The 25716-nt window shown below is 41.4% G+C and overlaps 1 protein-coding gene across 1 annotated transcript in view; it reads right to left on the bottom strand.

Annotated features, from left to right (window-relative positions):
* The window catches only part of IRAG2 (inositol 1,4,5-triphosphate receptor associated 2), a 39858-nt gene that overhangs the window by 1868 nt on the left and 12274 nt on the right, over positions 1 to 25716 (bottom strand). Inside the window, exons 14-36 of the mRNA XM_029085037.1 lie at positions 24680 to 24811; positions 24313 to 24414; positions 20824 to 20987; positions 19125 to 19239; positions 18532 to 18694; positions 16265 to 16326; positions 15266 to 15331; positions 14189 to 14297; positions 12846 to 12993; positions 11938 to 12019; positions 8258 to 8304; positions 8110 to 8174; positions 7865 to 7981; positions 5651 to 5733; positions 5433 to 5505; positions 4560 to 4614; positions 4446 to 4473; positions 3748 to 3888; positions 3174 to 3308; positions 2213 to 2360; positions 1288 to 1331; positions 490 to 567; positions 321 to 385 (exon numbers count right to left, since the gene is read on the bottom strand). Of these exons, the coding sequence (XP_028940870.1) occupies positions 321 to 385; positions 490 to 567; positions 1288 to 1331; positions 2213 to 2360; positions 3174 to 3308; positions 3748 to 3888; positions 4446 to 4473; positions 4560 to 4614; positions 5433 to 5505; positions 5651 to 5733; positions 7865 to 7981; positions 8110 to 8174; positions 8258 to 8304; positions 11938 to 12019; positions 12846 to 12993; positions 14189 to 14297; positions 15266 to 15331; positions 16265 to 16326; positions 18532 to 18694; positions 19125 to 19239; positions 20824 to 20987; positions 24313 to 24414; positions 24680 to 24811 (2222 nt within the window). The remainder of the gene's footprint in view (positions 1 to 320; positions 386 to 489; positions 568 to 1287; positions 1332 to 2212; positions 2361 to 3173; positions 3309 to 3747; positions 3889 to 4445; positions 4474 to 4559; positions 4615 to 5432; positions 5506 to 5650; positions 5734 to 7864; positions 7982 to 8109; positions 8175 to 8257; positions 8305 to 11937; positions 12020 to 12845; positions 12994 to 14188; positions 14298 to 15265; positions 15332 to 16264; positions 16327 to 18531; positions 18695 to 19124; positions 19240 to 20823; positions 20988 to 24312; positions 24415 to 24679; positions 24812 to 25716) is intronic.

Raw genomic sequence — 25716 nt, 5'->3', positions numbered from 1 at the left:
CCCCCCCCCCCCACAAAAAAAAAACCCCAAAACAACCAGATCCATCAATGCCAGCTGCCTAAATTTCATATTTATTTCTGAAGCAAGAACATTGAGGTAATTTTTTTTTAAAACTCTCAACTCTTAATAACAAAATAAAAAAAGAGCTGTAACATTTAGTCATGAAGGCTGATTTACCTATTGAAGCCTGTAAAACTAACGTAAAGGTGTAGAGCTTAAACATTATTATATCCCAAAATGATCCAAAAGCTGCTTAACACAAGCACAGTTAGAGCTGAAAATATTTAACCCTGTTCAAAGACAAGCCCGAGTAACTTTACCAACTGCTCGATCTCCTGTTGAATTTATCACTCCGTTCATCTCCCTCGGGTTCAAGGAGTTGGGCCTGGAGAAGAAGTTTGACAGACTTACTGCACTGGCATTTTCACACTTCAGTCCAGGCAGTTGTGAGAAGGTGAAGCACCTCACCGTCGGGGAACCCTTACTCACCAGTGGCACCCCAATACCTGCGTTTCCAGCACTCCTCGGCAACGTTGCAATGCTGACTCTTCGTAGGGATGATGATGGCTATACAAATAAGAGGCATTACTGACTCTATCAAGGAATGACTGGATTATTCACTAAAACATAAAATACCATCTGGTTTTTTGTGGTTGGTTTGTTTTGGTTTGATTTGGGGTTTTTTTTTATATACAAACTGTATAAAAAAATTACATGTTGATACTGAGCTTGAAGTGATGCACAAAGAAGAATCAGATAATAAGCACAGCTCAAACCATATTCTTTAAGGCAGCATCTTTCCACATTATCTGCTTTTCCCGCTCTAGGCATCTGAAGTAAGGCTGGCGACACAGCTTCCAGCAAAATACTGAAATTGAAGGCACCCAAGTTCTCCTAACGGTGCTCACAGGAATTCCTACCATCAATTTGAATTGCCCCCACCTATTATTTAATCTCTCTGTGCTAAACCCTTCTTCTGTGGGCCTGATGAGAGAATGGTAGATGATCAATACTTCTCAGCCCCTGCATGAGAGCACAGCCATTTCAGCTTCTGTGAAAACTTCATCTTCTAAGTGGGACCACATGCAGTTCCCTTGGGTTGGTGGGGGTGATTGAAAATAAATATATCCTCGTGTTTAATGATATCAGCCCATGTTTGAGACAGGAAACTACCAAGTAGTACCTGTAGCAGAGGCACCAGCACATGACAAGGCAAATAAAAACACAAACACACACACTCTTAAAAAACACACTTGAAATTTCATGTTAAGCTGTCACAGCCATTACCTTAAAGTTAAAAGAATTTGGTAGCTTTTTATTCGTAGAGTCATCTGTGAAGAGATCAAAAACCAGGAAGGCTTACAGTAATGCAGTGAGCTTTATTTGCAACTAAAGGTCTGACTTTTTGCAGTACCTGGTTAAGCGAAGAGGTTAGCAGAGTACTCTCAGAAAGCAGATTTCAGGAAAAAGCTTCCTATTTCATTAGATAATTCATAATATTCCCACATTATACATCCTCTACAAGCATTAATTTTCACTGCTACCATTAAATGTATTCTTCTATTATCAAGGCAGTGTCCTCTTACAGGACAATCTTTTATAGTCAGGAAGGAATAGCCCGTAACTCAGCAGGCTCCTGCAAGGATTTCACCGGTGTGCAAGACTGCCCTTTCTGGTTTTAAAAGGCATGCTTTATCTTTCAGAAGAATTTAATCCTTCTCTGGCAAAGCCACACGTGCATAGTGCCATCTGAAGACCTGACCACTGTACCATCTGCTTAGAGGGAGAAATTCAGAGCACCTGAGTCTGCAACTCATATTTAGAGTAGAGCAGGAAGCATCTGTAGAGAGCAAAGCTCAGCTACCTGGAAATAGCTACTGGGAATGCTCCAGTGCATGTGAGCACCCAATTTTACTGCACACAAGGAGTAAGATTATCCCCACCACTTGCAATGCACTTTTCTAAAAGCCAGAACATTATATTGCACGCTTGCAATGTTTTCCCCCACCCGAGATTCGCGACAGTTTACATACAAGTCTCATTTCAGAGAGTTGTTACTAATACTGTTAGTAAATTGCTATTTTTTTTCCCCTCTATTTTTAGGAAAGGAGATACTGGAGTCACACAACCCCTCCACCTAATATGTTAAACTTCAGTTAAATAATGGTCAATCTGGCACGTGCTAGAAAGAGGAAGGACAAAGCAGCTTTACCTCGCTCTCCAAGAGAGCTGAAGGATCTCTCGTTCTGGATCAGGACCTGTTTCAGCTCCTCGAGTTCTGCGTGCTCTTTTGCGTACATGCGCTTTAGGTTTTCCACGTGTTGAATCATCACTTCCACAGCCTTGCTGACGCGGCTCTCCTAATGCAGCGAGTGCCACAGCAGGAGGAAAAACAAGTGGCTCTTTGTGGAACTGCATCGTGTTTAGAGTTCAAGGCTTATTTTGCCCCTTTAACCATCTACTCTCCTCTAATATCACCATGATGCAACATCCTTTCATTTTTGTCCAAAGTTTCAGTACAGCCCAACACATGCCCAAGTTACACAGGTCTCATTTCTCCAGTGATTACACTTATCCTAAAATAATTTAGTCTTCGTTTTCTGAATTCTTACAACTCCTCCTCATCTTTCTCTGATCTACAGTCTCAGCTGCCACCACGCGTTTGCTAGTACTGCCAAGTCATATTTTCATGCTGTTCTTTGGCATTACACACAGCTACACAGAACATTTGAGCAGGTCTTTGTAAATTTCCATAGATTTAATTTATTAGCTGCAATTCCCACAAGGCACAGAATTACCATTAGGGCGTCAAGACTATTGTTACCACATTGCATTCTTGTGCTCTCTACTGTATGCCTTCCTCTGAGGGGAAGGTTTTTTCTGGATTTTGTTTTTGGTTGTTGTTTTTAATCAATATGATATTTCTGTTGTGTGTTTTTGCACAGTGCTAGTGCAATGTAACTACTCTCACAGTGCCTGGAGTTCCTTATAACACCACAAAGTGATCTGAGAAGAGGAAGCCAGGACTAAGCTGTACTGGTCAGTCTGCATTACAAACACAAGATTGCCAAATCTAACTCTGGAGTCAGAAGACTAGCAAACGGATACTGCTATCCCTTTACCTCTAGAAGCTTTTAACTTTATACAAAATATATTTACATGGAAAAAATTACCTGATTAATAGCTCCCAACATCTCTGCTCTGCTGGCGACTCGGGCTGCATACTGGCTAAGGAACCGCAAGCTTTTCTGCAGTTTCTTAATGATCTCCTGTGCTTGGTTATCTTCTTCACACAAAGGGACTAAAGCCTAAGGGGCATATTGATAAGAAAACCAGCATGAGATATTAGTAGAGAAAGAAGGGTGAGCACAACCAGTGAGGTGTTGTGTTCATGTCCACAGAGTCAAGAGATCAGCATCCAGCATCCTCAGTGTAACTTGATACAGACCTCCAGTGGGCAGAGACTTCCATTTCCCTCACATAAAACCAGCTGAAGACAGGAGTTCCTGACAGATGTTTGTGCAGTATAAAAATTCCCAGCTACCTGAGAGCACAACGCACTCAGGTGAAGGTTACCCCTCAAACGCTCAGTCTCTCATATTTCAACTGCATCACTTGGGAACTTTGTTCAGGTTTGCTTATAACAGATCACACACACACACACACATCCTAAAAAGTGCTGTATTAAGAGAGACGCTTTCACAGCCGTTCATCCCATCCACCCTACCAGCTTTGGCCAATACTAACCTCTAACATCTTTAGAGCATTTGCGATCTCCTTTTTCAAGTTTTCTTCAGCCAAGTCTCGGGACCTTTCCTCAAGCCTCACTCTCTTGTCCAAGGTAAATAAATCACATTTAAAACCTAAAGACAACCTTAGAAATTCAGCCTGTTGTGAGAGAATAAAAGACTTCAGAATAATTCAAGTGATGCAGAAGCTTTTAAAGTAGATTTGGATACTGACATGACATTTGGGACTATACCCTACAAAAAGTTACAGGAGAGATACAGAAGAAAAAGCAAACACAGCCCACTTCCACAAAGCCAGTCTTCCCATCTATAGTGATGGGGGAAATAATGTGCAGCCAGAGTAGCTGATATCCTGGCAGCACACAGTGTGCCATCTGTGCCTTTTGACAAAGCTGTCTTAAATCAGCACATTTTGCCTAGGAGGAGGTCACAGCTATTGCTCCTTCAAGCTTGCAAACAAATGTTTCGGTAGTGACAAATCTTTTGTTCAGTTTTACAGATTGCCACCATTTTGCATCCCACCCCTTCCAAAATTCCCATTGGAAAGATGGATTTCAGAAGCCAACTTATAGAAATACATCCAGTTTAAGCTACTCAGCATCATTCATTTATATAGGATAAGATATTAATCAGGGCTTATTGATAAGATCCTTCTGTTGTCCTAGACACTTAAGGATACAAGCAGTTGCGACTTACCTCCACTTCTTTCTCGTTAGGAGATTCACTGCAGGATAAGAAGAAGCAATCATGTAACAGACTGTAGCTTTAAATTCATACCTGCAGGTGATCATTGAAAGTCAAAACACTTACGGCTCATTTTGCTTTGTTTTATCTGCTTTAATGCCACCTGCTGTGGGTGAACTCCCTGGGAAGTGAGAAAAAAGTTCTCAGACAAAAGTGAAAAAACAGCCTCCCAAAACCATCTTGTGAAAGTCTTTTAAGCTCCAACAGAAGCTACTGTTAAAGATTTCCAGTGTTAAGCTCTTGCCAATGAAAAAAAAGATAAAATTGTGTACTTCAGAGTACCTTGGGGTTAGTGTCAGTAAGACAGCAGAGCACTGTCATTTGTACAAAGCCCCAAAAACTAGTTGTTTAGTTGGCTTCAGTTGGCATTTAATTAGTACAGTAATGGTTAATTACAGGTTTTGGTTTAAGTCCCCAGCCCATAGATTCCAGATGTTACATGACTTACTACACCAGCAACTTTTAAAGAACTCCAAAGGCAAAAGGTGAGGCGATTAGAAGAGATGTCTAAGCACAGTTCAGGAGAAACATCATCCTGCTTATCCACATCACACTACCCCAAGCTTTAGCTAGCACAGAGGATGCTGCCTTACAGATCTTTGGGGAGAGCAGACATGCCAGAACTGTTTCAAATATCCCAACCCCTTTGCAACCCCCAAGAAATTTTCCTTCCTATCTAGAGGAAGATGGAGTTGGTTGGGTCAGTATCTGTAGAAATCAGAGAAGCAGGTTTTGTATGATAACTTTTTCCTTCTCTCCACTGCTAATCTGCTTTGATCTCTAACTGCAGCTACAATTTCTCAGAACAAAACCCCCTTCATGATAATTGGTGTGAGGCAGGCAGCTTTCTGCACCTCTTCACACTGCTCTTGATTCCGGTGACCAATGCAGCACGCGCTTAGGTAAGTTACATGAATTTGTGCAGCAAAGACCTCTTACCTTTCCTACTGGGAACCACAGTTGGTGCTTCCTCACTCTGCTCTTTATTAGTTTTCTTCTCTTGGTTCACCTCCTAAAAGCATATCAGAGAGTAGTTACAGCAAGGGAACAGCCACACCACCACTGGAGGGGCCTGTCCCCTCCTGCAGAGTTGGGGTGTTTTTTGGTCACTGCTCAGCCAAATCTGTTCTGTGTTTCACCGTCACTGGGACTCTTACCGGGTCTTGCTTTAAAATGTTTTGAAATGCAGTTTTGTGTTCTTCCATCACAGGGCAGAATTCCTTCTTGGTTAGATCTGCTCCTTGGGAGAGACATTCCCAAAACCACATGTTAATGGTAAAACCAAAACAAGCTTCCAACACCAAGTGTACTGACCATGGACCAACAGGGCTAAAAGAAATTGCAGCAGGTGCCAGGAGAGGGCATTAAGAAGGAGAAGCAGCAGCAAAGAACAAAGACAAAGGCAGAAGTGTGATGATAGTTATGTCTGGCTTGGAAAAAATCCCAATAAGAAGTGTTACATGCCTACAAGTGAGAATATTACTCCTGGTTGTAGTTGCTATAGTAGAAGTTGCAAGAGTTACAGTAATATTCCTTTGGATAAATGAATTTCATTATTTTGCTGCCAGCATGGGGGTTTTTTGTTTGTTTCTTTGCTATTTAAAGAGACAGTTTATAATTAATTTTTATTTTGAATTCTATAAACACAGGAATATGTAAGAAAAAAAATCCCATGCACAGACTAACAGGTGAAGTGATGAAGATTTACAGTTCTCTTCCTTCACATTGCAGAATGAAGTCAGATGAAGTCAAGAAATAGGTGCTACTTCAGCTGCCATTACAGAGGAGCTTGAGCACAACCAGCTCATGAAATGCACACAGTTGTGGTATTTCAGGTGTCCATAGGCCTCAGACATAGTCTGACACTTGGACTGTCCTTTGTACCTAAAAACTGAACTAGCAGGGTGCTGATAGAGCCAACAAAATAACTCTCTTTCCCAGAAAATGTGTGGTGATGAACTGCTAAGTTTGGGAACTGATGGTGCCAGTTCAAATGCAACACAAACTTTCAAGGGCCACAATTTAGAGAAGCTTTAAGGCAAGCAAAAATAATCTCCAGACAGAAATTAAAAAGATTTAAATAAGAAAATATTTAGGAAACTGAAGAAAGGCTGAGAGTCACACTAATTTCTTGTGTAGCAGTAACTCTGGTAGCTATTTATACCTTTTAGAACATCTAGAATTTTTTTTTCTGTTTATGTGGTTATACAAACACACCCACACAGATGGAAGCCAAAGAAATGGCACAAGAAAAAGACCCAACCAAACCTTCAGATCTGAAAGGCTTTCTCTTTTCATCCTTCATGTTAACAACACCCTCTGCTTACCTCTCCCTTTTGTCCCTGCTGATTTTCAGAGCAGCCCTATGTATCTGAGCAGGCTCCCAAGCACTTTTAGAAGACATTGTGTGGTACTACCAAAAACCACAAGTGGAGATTCATCAATGTCTCTGTTCTAACACTAGAAACACTTTCTACTCAGAGATGTACAACAGGCAGCAGGATTCTCAGGCTTTAAAGCTGTTTGGACTCTTTGTGATCTGTCTTGCATATCAGTTTCCTCCTTGCTAAAGGCATCTAGACCACATATGAAAATTAACAGCAGAGGCAAATTAGTTGAGAGAAAAATATGCTTCAGTGAAGGGACTGAATTAGATGTCAGGAAGATAGTACTAAAGAAAGAAACAAAACCAAACAAGAAATGACAACAAAAAATTTCTTATATTTAGATAGAGGTTAAAAAATGGTTACAAACAAGGATGCACATGTATCCTGTGCTGATTATTCAGATCAGCTTTTTTAAAAATAGCTTAAAACATGTACTCCAGTTTTGTTTTGCTTTTAGTTTTTAAGTGAAAGAAGCATCATCAGACCTGGTAAGTAGAATTCTTCTGAGTGTTTCTGGCTATAATGAAAGACAGAACCATACACAAAGGCCTCTATCCTCATCTCTCCTTTTGACCCATCCCAGTTGAGCGTCAGTTTTGAAAGAAAGTGTTATATAGTGTAATTGTGTCACTAAACTTTTTAAAACCATGAAAACATTCTCTCTCCTCCCAAAATTGCTTGGGGTTTAGTGCTCATACAATATTTTGCCAGCTAAGCAAGCACCGAGATTTCACTAACTTATTGCACGTTTACTTCTTGCAATGCTGAAGGTTACTGGTCACCTGGAATTTGGTAAAGCCTTATTCCTACTCAGAGTTTGAGAGGGCTGAGAGCAATTGCAGGCAAAAAGTATGTTCAACAACAGAAAAACACAAGTTGTCTTTAAGTTATTTTTCTTACTCAGCTTCCTCACTTCAAAGATGTGCTGGAAGCAAGCCGTTTCCTCACTGCACGAGTGCCCGTGCGCTGCAGCACTTACTGTACCTGATACAGGCCCAGCCGGATCCTTATCAGTGTTTTTCTCCATTGCTACGGAAGTTGGCACATTTTCCTCTTTTCCACGTGAGCACTTGGGTGATTTTTCCTCCATAATAAGGCAGCCTATAGTATCAGGCAACAGAAGACAGAGCTCTTACTGTTCAGTAAACGTGCAGACTTGAACATATCTATTTCCAAGACTTCCAGTGCACAAAGTTCACACATCTATGCCACAAAAAAAAGGTTCTTACCCGTTACTGGTGCAGCGCTTTCCAAAGAGGATGTAAGAAGTTCTTGGGGTGAAATTAAGTGATCACTGCCAAAACAAAATGCTTTCAGATACTTGTTCAGATTATACAATCTTGATAAAGGCTTTAAAACACTTGCACAAAACCTGACCTGGATGGGATCAGACTGACTGGTAGTGTTGGCTCTGCACAGTCAATCTTAACAGAAAGAGAGAAGAGTTAGTACCAGGGAAGGGGCTGCCATGCCAGTAGAACGTTTGTACGTCAAAGTTTTAATAATTTCCCCAGCTGTGTCTAAATTATTCCAGCAGTGAAGAACCAGATGGTAAGTGCATGCAGATTCATCTGCTAGTCTAAAGCCAGCCATACATGCAGTATGCAGCTTCCCATGTTATCATCATTAGGAGTGATAACTGTTTCTGTAGAAATCTTATCTCAGGAATATCATACTTAGAGATGTATTTTGGTTCCTGCATGTTTTGCTTCTAGTGCATGTTCTCAAGTGACCAATGTGCGTGTTACCACACCACAGTTCCATTTAATGCTGTGCATCAAGATAGATCCATTTTCAAGGTCTTGACCTCAAACCCCACAGAAGTGAGGTGCACAGAGCTTCACTCATCTATAGATATCAGACTCATATAGGCAAAAACCTGTTAATAGAATCATAGAATGGTTAGGATTGGAAGGGACCTTAAAGATCATCTAGTTCCAACCCCCTTGCCATCAGCAGGGACAGCTTCCACTAGACCAGGTCGAGTGATCAGATGATTTGGAACACAGAAAACTTGCATGTTGTCTTGTACATTTTAGCATCTGTCTTTGAATGATGCTCGTTTTCAATATTATATATAACAACTCCCCAACCAGTTCAGAAGCTTCAGGCTTCCTCCTTTCTACACAAACAGCAGAGAGGAATTCTGCAGTTAAAGGCTGGTATGTAGTTTTGTTCATGTCCCTTTAGCTGCTACAGTGCGGTTCTGGACCCAAGTCTTACCGCATCACAGAGAAACAACAACTTCTTAAGTCTTTTAATATGGCAGAGGAGATATGGAATGAGAACTGTCCCTCTTCCTCATTTCACTGTGGATAACTCCAGCTTGTCTATTCCATTAATAGATCGGTCTGTCTTTATGGGTGAAAATACAGGGTGAAACAGAGGTTTGAAGGGTTAAGTCAGTAATGACTTGTGATGAACTCCACCCCCTGCTGAAGAAGAGTACTGAATAAAAAAAAAAAAAAAACAACCAAAATGCAAAACCCAGAAACACCCCCCAAACCTATCTCCAGGCACACAAAGTATGAGGCTAGCCAGCTTTGGGTAGCTCTCTACATATCAAGTGTCCAGGAACGCTGTTGAAGGTGGGGTGGGGAGAGGACAACAGGAAAACCGTAACAGTGAGCGATCATCTATGAGCGATCTATCTTCCTTTCCCCCTCAAACATCCTCAGAGGACCCAGAAAACCCAGCAAAATTGAAAAGGAGGTGACCAAGATCCCTGGTCACTTCCTAGAGCAATCGACTGCTCGCAGCATCAGTAAGGGCCTTCTCCCTCCTCTCCAGACCTCCACCCACCAGAGCTCAAATGCGCCCACAGGGCCTTGCCCCAGCCAGCTGGACGTTTCCTCTAATGCAAATTGAGGCTATTTTTAGTCTTATTTGAATTTTCTATTAAGCTTAAGGAAGTACAGCATTACATTTGCCTTGTGCAGCCCATTAAGTCTACAGGAATATTGGAGAAGAAGGTGAAAATGAATAGGGTGTTGGAATGAAAACAAACAAAATGTAAAAGGCTTCTAAAAAAACCACACACACACCCCCCCAAACAAGCAAACCAAACCTTTCATGACCTGGAACTGACTAGAGCAGTAAATTATTCTGCATTCCCTCTCTCTCCCCAGTTAATCACAAGGTCAGTGCTTTCTGTTTGGAGTGAAGGAAAATCCTCAATTCAGTTTTCAAACCCCCATACTATTGGGATTGCGAGCTCCCATGGATTGCACAGGGTGCACTTAAAGAGAAACAACAACCACCACCCCTCCCACAACCTACATTTCCTAACACAACCTGTTTGCACGGGGCATTAAGAGAATAGTTCTTCTTCATCATAAAAGGATTGTGTCAAAGAAGATCCCGCAGTACAATCCTAATCACTTTTTACTTCTCCATCCCTTTGATTAGCATCCTTTGATCCAAGAATCCTGTATCATAACAGACAAATTCTGGTCACAGTCTTGTATAACTCCTCCCAAACTAGCGTTAACATTTGGAAGGCCTATCATCTATCTGATTTTTAGACAGCAATATGAATTCCACATTCATAAATCAAAACAAGTATAAAAAGTCCAAGCTTCATCTGGCTCCCACAAGGGCTCCTATAATAAATAGCCCCTAAAGTCCTACAGTGACAAGACTTTGACAAAATAACTGGAGTTACTTACATGCTCAAGGGCTTGATCTGTTCAAACACACCTACAACCACAGTGTAATAAAAAAAAACAAAACCAAACAACTATGGAGACTTTTCCTTTTAAACAAGGATATTCAAATTCTGCTGCACGTCACAGTTTTTAGAAGAGATACTGGACACAGGCTGTTTGCCTTTTCTCTGATGCAAGCTTTAACATTTTAATTTTCCCCCTCTGGAATATTCACACTGAAAGTTTATATATTTTTTTTTTTTAAAAAGGCAAAAAAAAAAAAAAAAAAAAAAGGGAAAATGACATTTCTGAGCCCAGCTGGAATTAGAGAAGCTCCAGAGCAATGAAGCACAGGCATTTTAAATAACTCTGCAAGGCTGTGACTTTCCAGAAGGACTGGATGAAACAAGAGCCCTTGAGATCATTCTCTTTAAGGCAGCTTAAGTAGTAGCAGCACAAGCTAGGAGTTCCTTACTTGCTGCACCCTAACTGAGCAGCGTGCTGAAACCACAGGCAGTCCCCATCACTCTTACTTTTACCTTCTCTGCACATTCTGCCTTTATTTGCCGCTACAACCAGACCACTGCTGCACTTGCAGGTACCACACGCCAGCTGGGGCAGGTCTGAGGTTGCCTGTCATTAATCTTGCAAAGGTTATTTCCAAGTTCACAGAAACCACTGACCAATATTCTTCCATCATCACCACCAACATCAACACTGGAGTTTATAAAGCTAATTAGAAGCCCTGTGTGGCAGGGCTGAGGTCTAGATTTCAATAGCGAGTATGGTGGCACTGACCACAGAGTACAGCTGTATGTGCTGAGCTGCAGCTCATCTTGCTGCTGCTGCCATGGGAAAGCCGACTGACAGCTCCAACTGTAGATGCAGGATTCAATACAGCAGGGAAGGCATATCTGAGCACATCAGCTGGAGAAAAGTTTTCATACAACAAAGATGCCATTTTTCAGCTCTTGCATACATGGTAGTCATGGGAGAAAATGCAGACAATGGCAGCGTTCACAATTAAAACATCCTGTAGCTTCTTGCAGGTGGATAAAGAACAAAATCACTCAGACTTCCCTGGCAGAACCGAGTATAACTGCAGAAACAGCACTGTCTCACCATTGTAAACCACATTTAAAACACTCCACAGCTAAAAGCATGACCCAGATGCACTTGAACATCAAGATATTTGGGTCTATAACTACAGTACTCCAGAAGTGTGCCCAAATAGAAGGGACTAAGCCACACAGAACAAGATGTCCCAGCACCCTGCTGACTGATGCCAGCTCCATTCACCTTGCAGCAGTGCTGATTTATAGCTGTTCAATCTGGATCAGGATCTGATGAAGGCACTAGATGTCCAAACCCATTCAAAACCACATCTCAGGCATCAGAGACAGCACTCACCTCAGGAAGTGAAGAGTCCATCATTGTAATGGAAACAGGAAGGTCTGCATCAGTATGGTTACCAACAGAGCATATTTTCCACCTGGCAATACACATTTTATTTGCATGTTGGCCAAATAAGAGAGAGATATGTTGCCCATTTTCCCTAAGCACATAACAACCGAAGTCACCACTATCTGTATAGTCAGACAGTTGATCTCTCAGAGAAAGAAAAATTCATCACTAACATCAATCCCTCCTCCCCCAAACAGCAAGAACCACGACCAGTCTTTCTCTCCACCTCCTCCACACTGCACAGTTCTACAGAAAATCAGTGGCAAAAGCTTCAAGAGCTGACGAGTCTTTTGCTGCTAACTGCCTGCCTCTGCATCTTCAGGAACATCCTTATCTTTTAAAAAATTTACTGACAATAGTTAGCTAGGTTCCAATCTTAAGCAGTTTAACCTCAATTTTAAAGATCTAAGGAGGCAGCTTGATAAGCAAAGACCTCAGAACGGCTCTAAACTCTGCAAAAAAGAGTGTGACTCCTCAAAGCCAATAGGATTTTGGCTCTTAAATATGAGTGTCAGTTGTGGGTTAAATACTGAAAACAGACACAAGAGTGACTACATCATGCCTCAGTTCTCCAGCATGAAACGGAAACACCATCACTGTATTTGGCTGGTGGTCATACCAACAGTTTCAGTAAAGAGTTTCAATACCACTTTTGTGAACAGAAGCAGAGTGTTGCCCCATAACACCACGAGCTGACCACCCAGTGTCCAGTGTTTCCTGCAAGAGATGCCCTGCCGTTGAACTCTGCATGTGCTGGAAATACAGCTTTCCTTTCTAGCAGGTTCCTGGGGAACCCACTAGATCTCATGGACTCTTCCACCCTTCACCCCAAACATATTATTCTGCCATCTTACTTGCACCCCACTGATGTTACATCTGAAGTGGACACGTGTCCCGGGTCGCAGCTTTCAAACACGCAGCTGCCAGAGCTCTGTCTACGAGACCAAACCCAGTCGTGCACAGGAGAGTTATTTAGGCATGAGGTTTCCAAGGTCAGAGCATCTGTTAAGAGAGACAAGTGTGAAAAGCAACAGTCATCAGCAAAGTCGGATTTAGTCACATGTCAGTTTTCAACTAAGTCTAAAATAATCAAGCAACAGAGCAGCCAAATACAGATTTATAATGAGTAAACCTTTGTTTTCAAGACTGTTTGTATAAGAGAGGGCTGTTTGTAGGGGACAAATCACATACTAGCTTCCATCTTGGTATGAAAGGGTTAGGTTATGTGACCTTAGCATGCTTTGTAGATGAAGAGTCTGAGACACCTGAGGATGGGCATTTTCTATCAGTCAGTTTATAGAAACTTCCACGTAGGGAAGCTTTGTTGTAACAAATGGTTTTGTGTGGCAGAGAGGGCTGGAAAATGGATCTTTTCTGTATCGATACTTGATCTGTGGAAGCTGAGATACCTGCCTTATTTGAGGCTGGTTTGTGATATTACAGCAACTTGCAAGAACCCTCCGAGTTGGCCCACTGAAAGTCCTTTCAGAGCAGCAGAGTGCTCTCATAAGGAACATGTTCTGTCAAGCAAGATCGCCTTCCGTTTTCCCCAGTATGGTGTGGAATTACATTTGAGAATTGTATAGTCTGAGAATAGACACTGTGTTGTACCTGCTTACTCTGGAAGAAACACTATAACATCCCAAATGTGGCCCTGCAATGTATATCTGCCAGTGGTTGCTTTTAATGTTCATAATGCTCGAGAGGTGTAGGGAAGTACAACAGCTTATGAATGCAGGAGAAATCAACAAATGCAATTTTTTGATTCTTAGCAGCTGTATTACCCGGTCAAGTTTTTAAAACCAGGACTGACCTCAGATCAGTAGCAAAGTAGCAGGACATTGTTGGCTACCTCAGCCTGTGCCTGTCAACAGGAGGAATAAGAGGATGACTTAAACCCACTCAATCCAGGCTGGCAAGCACCTTGTCAGGACTATACCTGGACAGGATTCCTTAAGCTTTTGGGGAACTCCTGATAGATTGACAGGCAGCCACCTTTTCAGACCTTTAATTGCAAGCATTATAAACACGTTTCAGCTTCCTGGATTACGTGCAAAAATAGCCTAAAGCCAACAATAGATTTTCCAAACTCTACCAGCATGTTTAGCACCCGTGATACTGTTCTGTACCACCTATCAAACTCTTCCTGTATTTTAGGGGAGAGACAGAAAAGTGGCCAACACCACCCAGGTCTTACCTAGCAGAGGTGTACTGCCCCAGTATGAAGTATCTGAGAGCAGGGTCCTGGGAAGTTCAGTGCACAAGTTGGGTGCTTCACTCCACAGTTGTTTAGAGCAATGGAGCTGCTAATTGAAAAATAGAAAGCGCTACTGTTGTTCAATCACACTGAATACATTAATGCCACCAACTCCCCCCACACACATGCAGCTGCATCTGTATAGTGTAATACTAACAGTTATACAAATATATCATCTGTTTCTTTTTCATCTAGAGAAGCTTGCATCCTCATTGGATAGAACAGATATAGGAAGAGGCAGAATAATTCAACTTTACATTTGCAACAGATATTGGTTCAAGCTAGACTTGGAACTAGATACTACAAAACCAGGCAAGTTGAGCAGGACAGAAGAACCAAAAAGCCCCAAAACAATAACCAACCAACCAAATTCCATGAAAAAGCAAAACAAACCCCAAACACTCTCCTCCTTTCAGCCAGGCCAACCAGACAGACTGAAAAGAGGAACATTCATCCAGTGTCCAGCACGTTCTACACAGATCAGGTTTCCCCCAGCAGGAGGGCAGCTCCAGCTCAGCTTCATGGAGACAAAGCACTGCCCCCACCATCCCCTGCCCCTGAACACACACCACTTGCTTGCTGTTTACTGCTGAAGAGGCGTCATCTGAAGATGGCTAGAGAAAACTTCTGAAGCAACACTCAGGCAGCTGCATTTGACCTAGTGTTACTTAAATGATGAAAAATGGAAAAGAAACTGGAAGATGTAGCCCCACTTCCAGCCTCTGATCCTTCTCAAAGTGCAATTTATCAAGCACTTGTATTTTTTCACAGTAACTGTTCAGAAGCAATAGGAAACTGATTTTGTAACAAGGTTTTGAATATATTTTTGTATGTGTTTATACATGTGTGTACATGTATACATAAATATCTCAAATTATTTTAATTGAATGTTTAATTTGGCAAAGTTTCTCACAAGACAAGTTATTTATTTCCTTTGGGTCATGAAAAAAATAAGAGCAAGCAAAACTAGTGTCACACTTTAACAGGCTCAGCAACGATGATGGCAAAGACACTTACCTTCCCTTTTGCTGGCTCAGATGATGTGGGCAGCAGACTGTCATTGGATTCTAATTCTGCACAGCACTGTTACAATAGAGAAATAGTTTAAGGCAGGCAGACATAGAAGAAAAAAGTAAAATAAGAGAAGGAACACTGTGACTAATTATGGACAAAATGGAATTTTGTGTTTCTAATTGAACTATTTTCAGCTATCAGGAAAACTATGCAGTTGTTTCCCCTTGCTGCTTTCAGACTAACTCTGCAGACCTTCAAGCACAAATACAGGCCTTATTCACAATCAGGTAGCCCACAGTTTTGATTCTGCTCCTCTGATGTCCCTGTTACAGCCTAGGATACATTTTGGGATCTCCTGGTTTTATTCATAAATACCTTGTTATTTTATTTTATGTTAAATCCAGACCATTCAGACCCTGATCTAAAGCATTCCTTACTAAAGCTGGTTGGGAGAAACATCCTCCCATAATGTCTCCCTCTCCACTCCCTTCCAAACTTGAAGAGAGTATTTTTATTCAACACAAAGTACTCCAGAGTTATATAATTTCCAACGTATTTCCACACAGGGGCGTAAAGGTAGTAACTGTTTCACTGCCTGTTCCAAGGCGTGGATACTGAGAGATATTTCATTACCAGATTTTCAACCTTTGTTTTCAAGGCTGTTTGTATAAGAGAGGGCTGTTTGTAGGGGACAAATCACACCAATGCATCATGTAAAGCTTCCCTCAGCCCCGTTTGATACCATCACCAACAACTGTTTACAATGAAGACCAACACCACGCCTGTAAATTCTAATCTGTTTTCTCCAAAAGGCTGAAAGACAACAGTAACGTGCAGATCAGTACATGCAGTTCACTGCCCCCCCAGTTAGGTTCATGTCAGAAAAGAAGAAATCAGATGCTGCCAAATTACTTGCAGTTCATCTTAGCTGTACGTGTCCTTCCACCAGATCACCTCCTGTGCAAGCCTACCTTTTCTTCTCCCACCAGACAAGCATCATACCTGACACAGCAATTCACAGAGTCGCCTTTGAAGCAGTTCCCATCTTAGTGTATTGACAGTTGCTATGAAGAGACATTTACAAGTCTTATGACGTTCCTTATAATTTGATAACAGGCAGTCAGACGTTGTAGTATCTTTAAACCTAACTCATTGCACTTTTGCTTTGGTCTGGTTATACCTACAATGGTTTTTCACAGGAAAAAGAATTTTTAAAGTGCATTTTGTTTTGTGAGTTCCAGAAGACACTGGGCACTTTTTCTTCCCTGTGGTTACGTTTTCTCTTGCTACAAGGAGGGGAGGGATACTTTCCCAAATCATCAGTGTTAAGATGCCACTTTTCCCTCTGGAAATGGACAAGTCCATTACAACTTGTTGGAAGAGAAGCATTCGTCCTTCCAAATTGACAACCTGTACAGAAGTTGTCAAGTTGATGGGCTTTACGTTATACTTAGAAACATTCTTTGTTCAAGCTTGGTAATACCAGAGCCTGCCTCTGGTAACTTCTACTTTGATTTAAGTCTATCATAGCTTTTATACCACAGCTAACAAGGGGGCAGGGGATTTCATTAGCAGCATCACCTTAGTGCTCAAGCAAAAATTGAGGGCAGCTCCCAGAAGCTTCATTAGTAGTAACTAGTGGCAAGGCATGATTAGACATCTGAAACATAGAGGAAGCTGTGCCAGGCTGACTTCGGTTGAAGTAGCTTCCTTGGCCAACAGGTTCCCTCATTTCTCATCTCTTGTCATGCAGGTGGGAGAAATAGAGGAATGGAGTGGGTAGGTGGGTGGGGAAGAGACCACAACCCAGCCCTTCAGTCAGAAGGGGCACTAGACCTCTCTGGCTTTCTGCATGAACCAATATAAAGAATCGTCCTCCCTGTCTCCCATCCTTGTTTGTCAGCCCTGTTCTTCATAACACATTGCAGTTTCTCTACACATCTACCAGTTTTTTTCTGTTTGTCTACAGAAAGATATTTCTGCAAACAACCTGGATAATTTAAAGCCAAAATCTGAGCCATTTTCAGGGTGGTGATATTTTCTGGGTTGTTTTTGGTGTTTTTTTTTCCTTTGGGGGGGGAGGGGTAATTTTTTTAACTTTTTTTTTTTTTTTTTGAGTCACAGTGGTACCAGTCTCTTTCATATGTCCGTGGTTCTCTCTCTTTTCATTTGCTCTAGCTCACTTTGCAGAAGAGCTTTGTCTATTCAGAGCTGGAAAATGACACGCTATTTCCATTGTGATGCCTCTTGCTAAAAACCCAACCCCACAGTTTGAAGGAAGCAGTAAACATGAAAGCAACTTGAGCACGCACACGTGAACAATGCCAAAATGTTGGTTAGAAGTCAGGAAGCACAGTCTGGAGCCGTTTCTGCCACATCAGTGCTTTAACAGCTGTACCTTAGAGCTAAGACATAGGGTCCTATGTAATGTTTGCTACAATACAAATTGCAGTTTCACATAAAGTTGTTTACTACGCACATGTATGTTGAGCATCAGTCACATTGCCCTGGGAAATGCATGCCTGAAGCCAAATATTCTGTGGGGTTAAGTCAGCCAAATTTTTTTCCTGTAAGTCAGTGATATGCACTCCAGAATTTGGAAAGAAAAAGCCATATGTGCTGGAATCAAACCCCTGCATTCAAGCCACTGCGTTCTTTAATTGCCCAAGCTTTTGGGGTGTTGATGTTAGCAAGTGAGCAAGAGGTGGTATGAAGTTTCCATGGTTCTGTAGCAAAAGTTGGATGTGCAGGATGCAATGACATGATTGCTTTCTACTGAAGAGAGCAGCCTAATACCATGCAGCTATTCAAAAACACAAAGCAAATATAAGCAGCAAGCAGAATGCAGACCATAAAAATTGGGTCTATTCAGTAAAGGAAGCTTAAGAAAGAGGGATGACTGTTAGGAATGAGGTGGGCTATTCAGGTGTGGGAACAGCACCTTTGGTAAAGGAGTGCCAGTGCCATCCATGGAATTACTAACCATTCCTCTTAGGACTTCAGATTTTGTTAGGAAGTTCTGCAGCTTTGGTCCAGCCCAACACCCACTCATTGGGATCCTACCTGATTCTCAGCCCAGATACCACAGTTGCAGATCTCTTACAGGAGAAGGAAAAAAAAAGAAAAAAGAAAACAAAACAAAAAGCTCCACAGAGCATTTTACCAGATTACCTGCAGATCATTCCTATTCCCCCTTGCCATAACTAAACCATGAAGGATTTGCCCATGCAAGAGTGAATGCTGCTGGCACACTGCCAGTAGTTACTCACTTTTCTGGTCTTCCACCTTTTCTTGAAGCAACCGGCAAGTGCTTGTTAAAGCTGTATTCACATCCTTGAGTTTTTGCTGCTCAGAAATGGCTTCCTCTAACTTGCATTTCAAGGATGCAGCTTCCTCACAAGCAGAGTGAAAAGCTTCAACTTGATCCTCCGCCTAAGCACAAAACAATATTTAAGAAAAAAGAAGAGGAGGGAAAAAAATAAAGCAGCCTGGTTAACACAAGGAGCCTCTACAGTTCATGTAAATGAAACCAAACTGCATCTGTTCTTTCTCAGGAAGTGATAAAGCTCCCTCTGAACTTCTGCATTTTTACGTTGGGGTGGACTGTGTATGGAAGCTATTTTTGGGTTTTTTTCTCTTTTCTTTTTTTTAAGCCACCACAAATATGCAATGCTGCCTCTTTCATCAGCAAACTGTTGTCACCACCCCCTCAAATTTTACTTCCTCTGCTGGTTCCACTTTTGCAATGTGGCACTCCATTCCGACATGCGATTTCCTTTCCCAAGAGCAGCCATGTAACGTACATATCCTTTTACTTCTGCCTCCTTGTTTTCTGTGTAACAGGAACCAGACCATCCCTCACCTGTTTGCTGGCATCCTCAAGCCGCTTTGTAGCTTTTTGCAGCTCTAAACCAAGGGCTTCTACTTGGCCAGCAGTTTCTTCTTGTAACTGTTTGACAGTCTCTATCTCATGTTGCCTGTGGGGTGAGAGAGCACAAACCACAATCCGTTACTGATCTTTCAGAGCAGGCATGCCCAGGGGGTGACACACTAGTTGTTGAGACATGCATCAAGAGCCACATTCAGCTGTTACATATTGCAGCTCCCCAGGATCCACCACCAGGGTCTTTGTTCTGGGTAAGCACTCCTCAACCCAGTAGGCAGACAAGGGTTTTCCATAGCAGCTCCAGAAGTAGGAAGGGGAATAGAGGTTCTGCTTGGTTTCTCCCCAGCTGAGCAGTGCAATGGCTGTCCCAGCCCAGTACCATAGTGGAAGCTTGTGGAATTACCTAGGGAACTCCCAAAGAACATGAGCTTAGTGGGGCAAACTTTTGCAATTTGGTCAAAACATGCATTGTCTCACAGTTTGGGAGAAATGTTAGTCAGATATAGAATCAGTCATTCTAGAAAAGATACCCTGGAGCTATTACTGCAGATACACAGCCTTATCAGATTAATTTCCCATTGATTAATTTCACTTGACAGCAAACAGATGCCATCAGAACCAGTGCTAGAGATGATGGCTTTCAAGGAACCTCTTCTTTTCCACTGTAGAAACACTTTGCCCATTTCTTCTCTAACTCACTTTTTTTTTTTTCCTTGTTGCTGCCACCACAAACAATTTTGATACAGAGAGGCAGCTTTAAGAAACCAAGCCAACAGTATTTTCCAAATGAAGGGAGAACATGTGGGAGGTCTACATTAATAATATTAAGTGGAAGATAAGTCAGGCAAAAGTTGGGTATGACTGTTCTGCATTAGCTCTCTGGGATGTAAAGCCCTAGGAAGCTGCTTACACCCCAAACCCAGGTAAAGGCATGCATGCAAAAATCCATGATTAGTGTAGGATAGCAGAGGGCTGACATGATGAGGAAGCCTGGGTTCCACAAAGACAAAAAATTTGGGTTAGTTGTTCCAGCAAAAACCCCCACTTGACGAGCTACTTCCCTGAATGTCTGAGGAGAGGAGGGAGGCAGGGAGGGCAGGCAGAGGTTTACACCCGCTGTCTTTTGCTGCCATATTTGTAACACCAAAACTCATAGCAGGAACCATGTGCCAATAAACTAAAATTTAAAGTTACATTTTCATATTTAATGAGATAACTCATTGAAGCTATACCCTTGAGAAACCCTGATGTTATATTATCTGGGGCTAGGAATTATCTCCCAAAGAAATAATACCTGCAGATATCTATTTTACAGGTCTTTCGCTTCACACAAAACCAGCAGTTTATTTAATGGTTGCACCTGTTAGTCAGTGCCCTCTTGCTTTAACTGCTCAGTCTGTGGTCTCCCTAGTGTTTTCAAAGATATCTCCAAGATAGCAGGTTATTTCATACACAAACCTTAACTCTCATGTAGTATAAATGTTATGCTAAAACCAGATCCACTCTTCAAAACAGCAGGTAGTTTCCTCTGTGAAAAAGTCTTCAGAATTAAATAAAGTTTGTTCCACAAGACAAAAAAAACACCATCCCAAATAAAAAACTAAACAAAAAACCCCCAATAAACAGCTAAGCAACCAACAAAAACCAACCAAGACATGCATGTTTGAAAGGGTACCTGGCAGAGAGCTCTTTCCTTAGGTGAAATTGCTCCGTCTTGGTTCGCCTCAGGTTGCCTGCTATTTGAATAAAATCCTTATCTAGGGATTCTTTGTATTTTTCCAAGAGATTAAGTTTCTGGATCCAAGAGCATCTTTTTTCTTCTAGTTCTTGCTTGAGAACCTGTGGAATTTTGAAAGTGAGTTGCCATATGGTTAGATGAGGAGCAGACCCAGAGAGTAAACTAGAGCCCCACATTTAAATTATGAGAATTGATTTCCCTGCTCCACCATTTAGTAACATCACCTACATCCAAACACTATCAGCAATAAAGAAGGTGGATGATTGACAATATTTTTCAATCTACTCACACTTTACCTGGTTGGGGAACGGGAGAGAGAAGGAGAAAGAGAGAGAAGAGAACAAAATACAGTTTAGTAAGGAAGAGATTATAAAAGAGAAATGTGTGTTTGTTTTTAGAAGAGATTATAAAGGAGAAATGTGTGTTTGGTTTGTACAGAACAGTGTTTTGTGCTGTCTAATAGGTTAACAAAGCTACCTAAACTTCAAACATGTGCCTTCTTACTCCTGAATCCCATGGTACGGGGGGAACAGACAGGCTAGACTCCTGTCAAGTGTTAGCACTTTAAGATGGAGCAATGCATAAAAGTTTACACAAGAAAATGTAAGCCTTCTGTATGCTAGCTCGATTTGACAAATGGCTTCCACTCTTTTTATAAAGGTTACTTTTAAGTCAAAAGCCACCCTTAGCCTTTCTTTCTGTGCAGATCTAGGGTATACCGATAGTCCTTTTCATCTTTAACCCTCATGAAACAAATACGTGGTTAGTAAATGCTTATGGTAAGTGTGGCAGAAGATTACACAATGCAACAGAGAGTCTTTACAACTTACCCCAAGAAAACTTCCATCACAAAATGCCCAGACACAGCAACAAAAAACCCCAAACCATATTTCATAAGGGGAAGATTTAATAATGACCATCTTGCAGGAAGCCCTAAAATTGATAACTTAAGATTTTGTGACCCTTTCCTTAAAGTACAACCAAGTCCATTGGCACCACTTTAAGTTTGTACTACAGCAAACAAAACAAAACAAACCTCACCCAAACCCCAATAAATCCATGTTTCAGTTTGTCATACGTGCCTAGCAGATGAAATCTCTCCAAGGGGTGACCCCTACAACAAAAGCTTTCAATTTTACCTCTGATTTGTAGGAAGTAAAAGAGGAAAATTGTAAAAATGAAGTATTAAGTAAGATTGCTTCCTCTGTATTTCTCTCAACAGTGACTTACAGTATAAAGTACTGAGAAAGAAGAAACCAGTCTTCTTTCTCTGACCTTGTTCAGCTGAACGTACAAAATAGTTCTCAGCTTTTAAAGAATGCTTAATGAGAGTCAAACAGAGGTCAGGTAAAAATGGGGCTCATATTTCTGGGATTTTACACTCGTCCAAAGGGGAAAACAGCAGTTTTGCTAGATAGTTTTACTAGAACGACATGGGATGTGACCATGCAAAACTGCCCACATCCTGAAGATCAGTTTCTCAGCCAAGGCAGGCAGCATTTGCTCTTAGAAATAACATGGTTTTGACACATAAGTGGGATAGGCTTATCAGGGCACATGTGCTGTGGTCTTATCCTCCAGCAGGAGAAGGGTGAAAAAGTTGTTACTGTCACCATCTATATATGCTTAAATATATGTATGTATGCACAAAACCACAGACACACTTAAAATTTACTTTACATATAATATACTTTAAAACATACTTAAAAATACTAAAATCCAGCAAAACATGCCCATAATATATGTCACAGAAAATGGTGGGAAGCATTTAAGCTTCAAGTGATAGCGTATGGTCGAAGATTTAATTAATTTTTCTACAAAAGCTTTCTCTAAGGCTGGAAGAAGCTACTTAGAATCTTTCTTTTTTATATGTATATATACACTGTTGTTCAGCTTCATATACTATATTTCCCACCTATCTGTCTTGTTCTAGCTAGGTGTGACATGAAGTCACTTCCCATCTTCACAGGTCCCAGAAGGACAGGACCTTTTATTTTTAAAGAATCTTGTTCTTCCTTGATCCTCTGTTAGCTTAGTTTCCAAATGCATGGCGCTCTCTAGGAGCCAGAATAGGATTCATTTGCCATGACCAACTCCAACACCCACACCAAAAGTTTCTAGCTTTGCATGTTTAACAGGAATATGATCCCAACATGAATGGTAAGTTAACAAGCATTTTTCAGCTGCGATAGCTTTGAAGGAGGAAGTGTTTAGTCAAGATCAAAAACTTACAGCAATACAGGAGGCAGTAATTTCCTAGAGACTACCCAAGTCACACCAGGATGAAGAGAAAGATGGTTGTACCTTCTCCAAGGGGAAGCTTTCAGGGTTTACATAAAATAAAATAAAAAAAACCAAACCCAACTGGGTGCAGGACTGGCCTGGCTCCCATGATTGCTCCTGTCTGCCCAGGAAAGATGAAGAGGCCCAGCTACAATGTTTTGCAGCGCTAGAGGAGAAGAAGAGCAGATTTCTGCTTAAAAGAAAACAGCTTAAAGTAGCACGTACTGTGGTGCCACCCGCTCCTGCCCAAGTGGGATGAATTGAGGTCTTTGCATCTATTAAGGAGCCGAAGGACAGTATTAATATACAGTTCAGGGGAGTTTTTTGTAGTAGGGTTCCTAGCAACAGGTTAGTAAGAAGGAGCAGGTTAGAGAAAAAGCTACATCCAGTAAGAGGAGAATTTCAGAAATGATACTGTTACATGGGAGGGGAGGAGGGAACCAGAACAAGAGAGTTGAGCTGCATCCACAGACTGCTGCTACCACAGGCGGAAGTTATTTTTGCCAGTTACCTTCAGCAAAAGTCTTCATTTTCAAGCCTCAGAAGAGGTACAAGGAATATTAAAAATACTTTATGCGAGATTAAGCTATAAAATGTATTTTTGTAGAAAATTTTCCTGTGGAGTGTGTCCAGCAAAAGCAGAACTCTGCCTTCCAAAAGCAAGCAAGCCCTGTGAAGTCTGGTTATAAAGCCACCTCCTTCCTCCTCTTGATGGTGAAACCATCCACTACTGCAGTCAGATTCAGAGCACATGGGAAAGCAGGTACTCAAGGCACCCAGAAACATGCAGTGGGCAGGAAAGCTTCATAGCTCACACAATAGAGTGTTGCCACCTGATCTCATTTTCCTCTTCAAATCAACTTGCTTTATCTACCCTTTCCTTCAAGCACAATTTTAGAGTGAGCTTTCGCACAAGACAAGTCAGGAACAGCACAGCATTTAAATGAAAAGCAATCATCCCCTTCCTCCTCCTCAAAAAAGGTAGTAAGATATTTCTCTCCGTACAGCCATCTCTGACCCCCAAATGCACTGCTATGAGCCCAAGTAATTAATATAGGCAGCATGCAGCAGTAAGATACCCACCTTAACTTTTTGCACAGCCCTACTATTTCATAAAATAGCTTCAGAGAAACAGTTACTTACCACAAGTTTTCTTTCCCAAGCCTGTTGCATATTGACATCAGGATCTTTAACCCATTGTAAAGAAGTCATTATAAGCTCCTCTATTTCAGAGGCTTCCTCTTGCTGAAAAACAAGAAGATCCCAAATAAACAAAACGCAAAACAAACTCCAAACCCTGTAATTTCTAGTACTAGCCTGACACAATGCTGCCCAGAATTACCCAGGTTATAAGTTACAGCGTTGGAGTAGGTGCCAAGATATTGTTAAAGTATGTCCCCCCCGCAAAGAAGCTATTCTTATTTTTTCAAAAGGAGTAAAAATGATCCGATTACCAATGCTTGGAGAAATCCTAATTAAAAGGGTGGTAGAAGACCACATATTTATTCACATAAGGTCTGCCACTGACCAAGTTTTGTGTGATAATCTTAAATTTTTCTCCCACAGATTCAGGTCCCTGAAGTAAAAACAGCACTTCACGGTCCAGTGTTTCATCCAGGGACGTCCGTTCAGTCTTGGTAATCTTTGAAGAAATGGAACAGCCAGCTAGCTTATTTTGACATCTCCTTATTACAAACCAGCATCAGTGACATTTAGACTTTTCTGAAGTATCCCTGCATCGTATTTACCAGAAGGTCAGAGCTACTGAAACTTGAAGCTTGTAAAAGCTTTTCAAAACCATCATGTCATGGGGATTTAAAAGAAGCAAGCCAGCCAAGCTGCTGAGTGATCCAGTGTAAATTTTCATGTCAGGAGTAGGCAAGAGGAAGTCAATAATTAGTTATCTTTATTCGGAAGAGACTTTACCAAGTGATGAAAAAACTGAGCCCTTACTTGCTTTACAGGTGATTTGGTGGAATTGGGTCTCATTACAGCATTTGAGAGGTAAACACAGTGACTCACTGTGGCTGTGGGGAGCTGCAATAGGGGATAAGACATTACTTTTGAAACAGAGCTGCCTAGCCAAGTACAACTCTCATTTCTGGGCTTGTAGTTTTAGTCCATTAGTAGATTTTTTTTAAATTTTTTTTTTTTTTTTTTACATTGCAAATTCTAACTCTTTGCAAATGCATCACATACAAAAGCAAGCAGCAGCATGGTGAAATCTTACAAGAAACACCACTGTAATAGCATGTATTTGCTATCAGCTCTTGCTGCACAGCTTACATGCGAAGGGAAGGCAGCACTGTAAGGAAGGATGGGACTCCACGGAATGTCTTTAGGGAAATGGGCACAGAACAGCTCAGACAAACATCTGAGCCAAAACCATCATGCACATGTAAATTATTATTTTTTCCAGTAGTTCTCCATTTGGGTTCTGGAAAGCTATGAGAACAGTAAATCAGAGACGAAATTTCCAGTGTTATGTGAAGTGTGACTGATCAAAAGCATAGTTCCCAGAAGTCACCAAACCACCTGCCAGGTTCC

Source organism: Antrostomus carolinensis, unplaced genomic scaffold, assembly GCF_000700745.2.
Source record: "Antrostomus carolinensis isolate BGI_N321 unplaced genomic scaffold, ASM70074v2 scaffold34925, whole genome shotgun sequence".
NCBI lineage: Eukaryota > Metazoa > Chordata > Aves > Caprimulgiformes > Caprimulgidae > Antrostomus > Antrostomus carolinensis.
The sequence above is the reverse complement of the archived record's forward strand: the minus strand, read 5'-3'. Positions and strand labels throughout refer to the sequence as shown.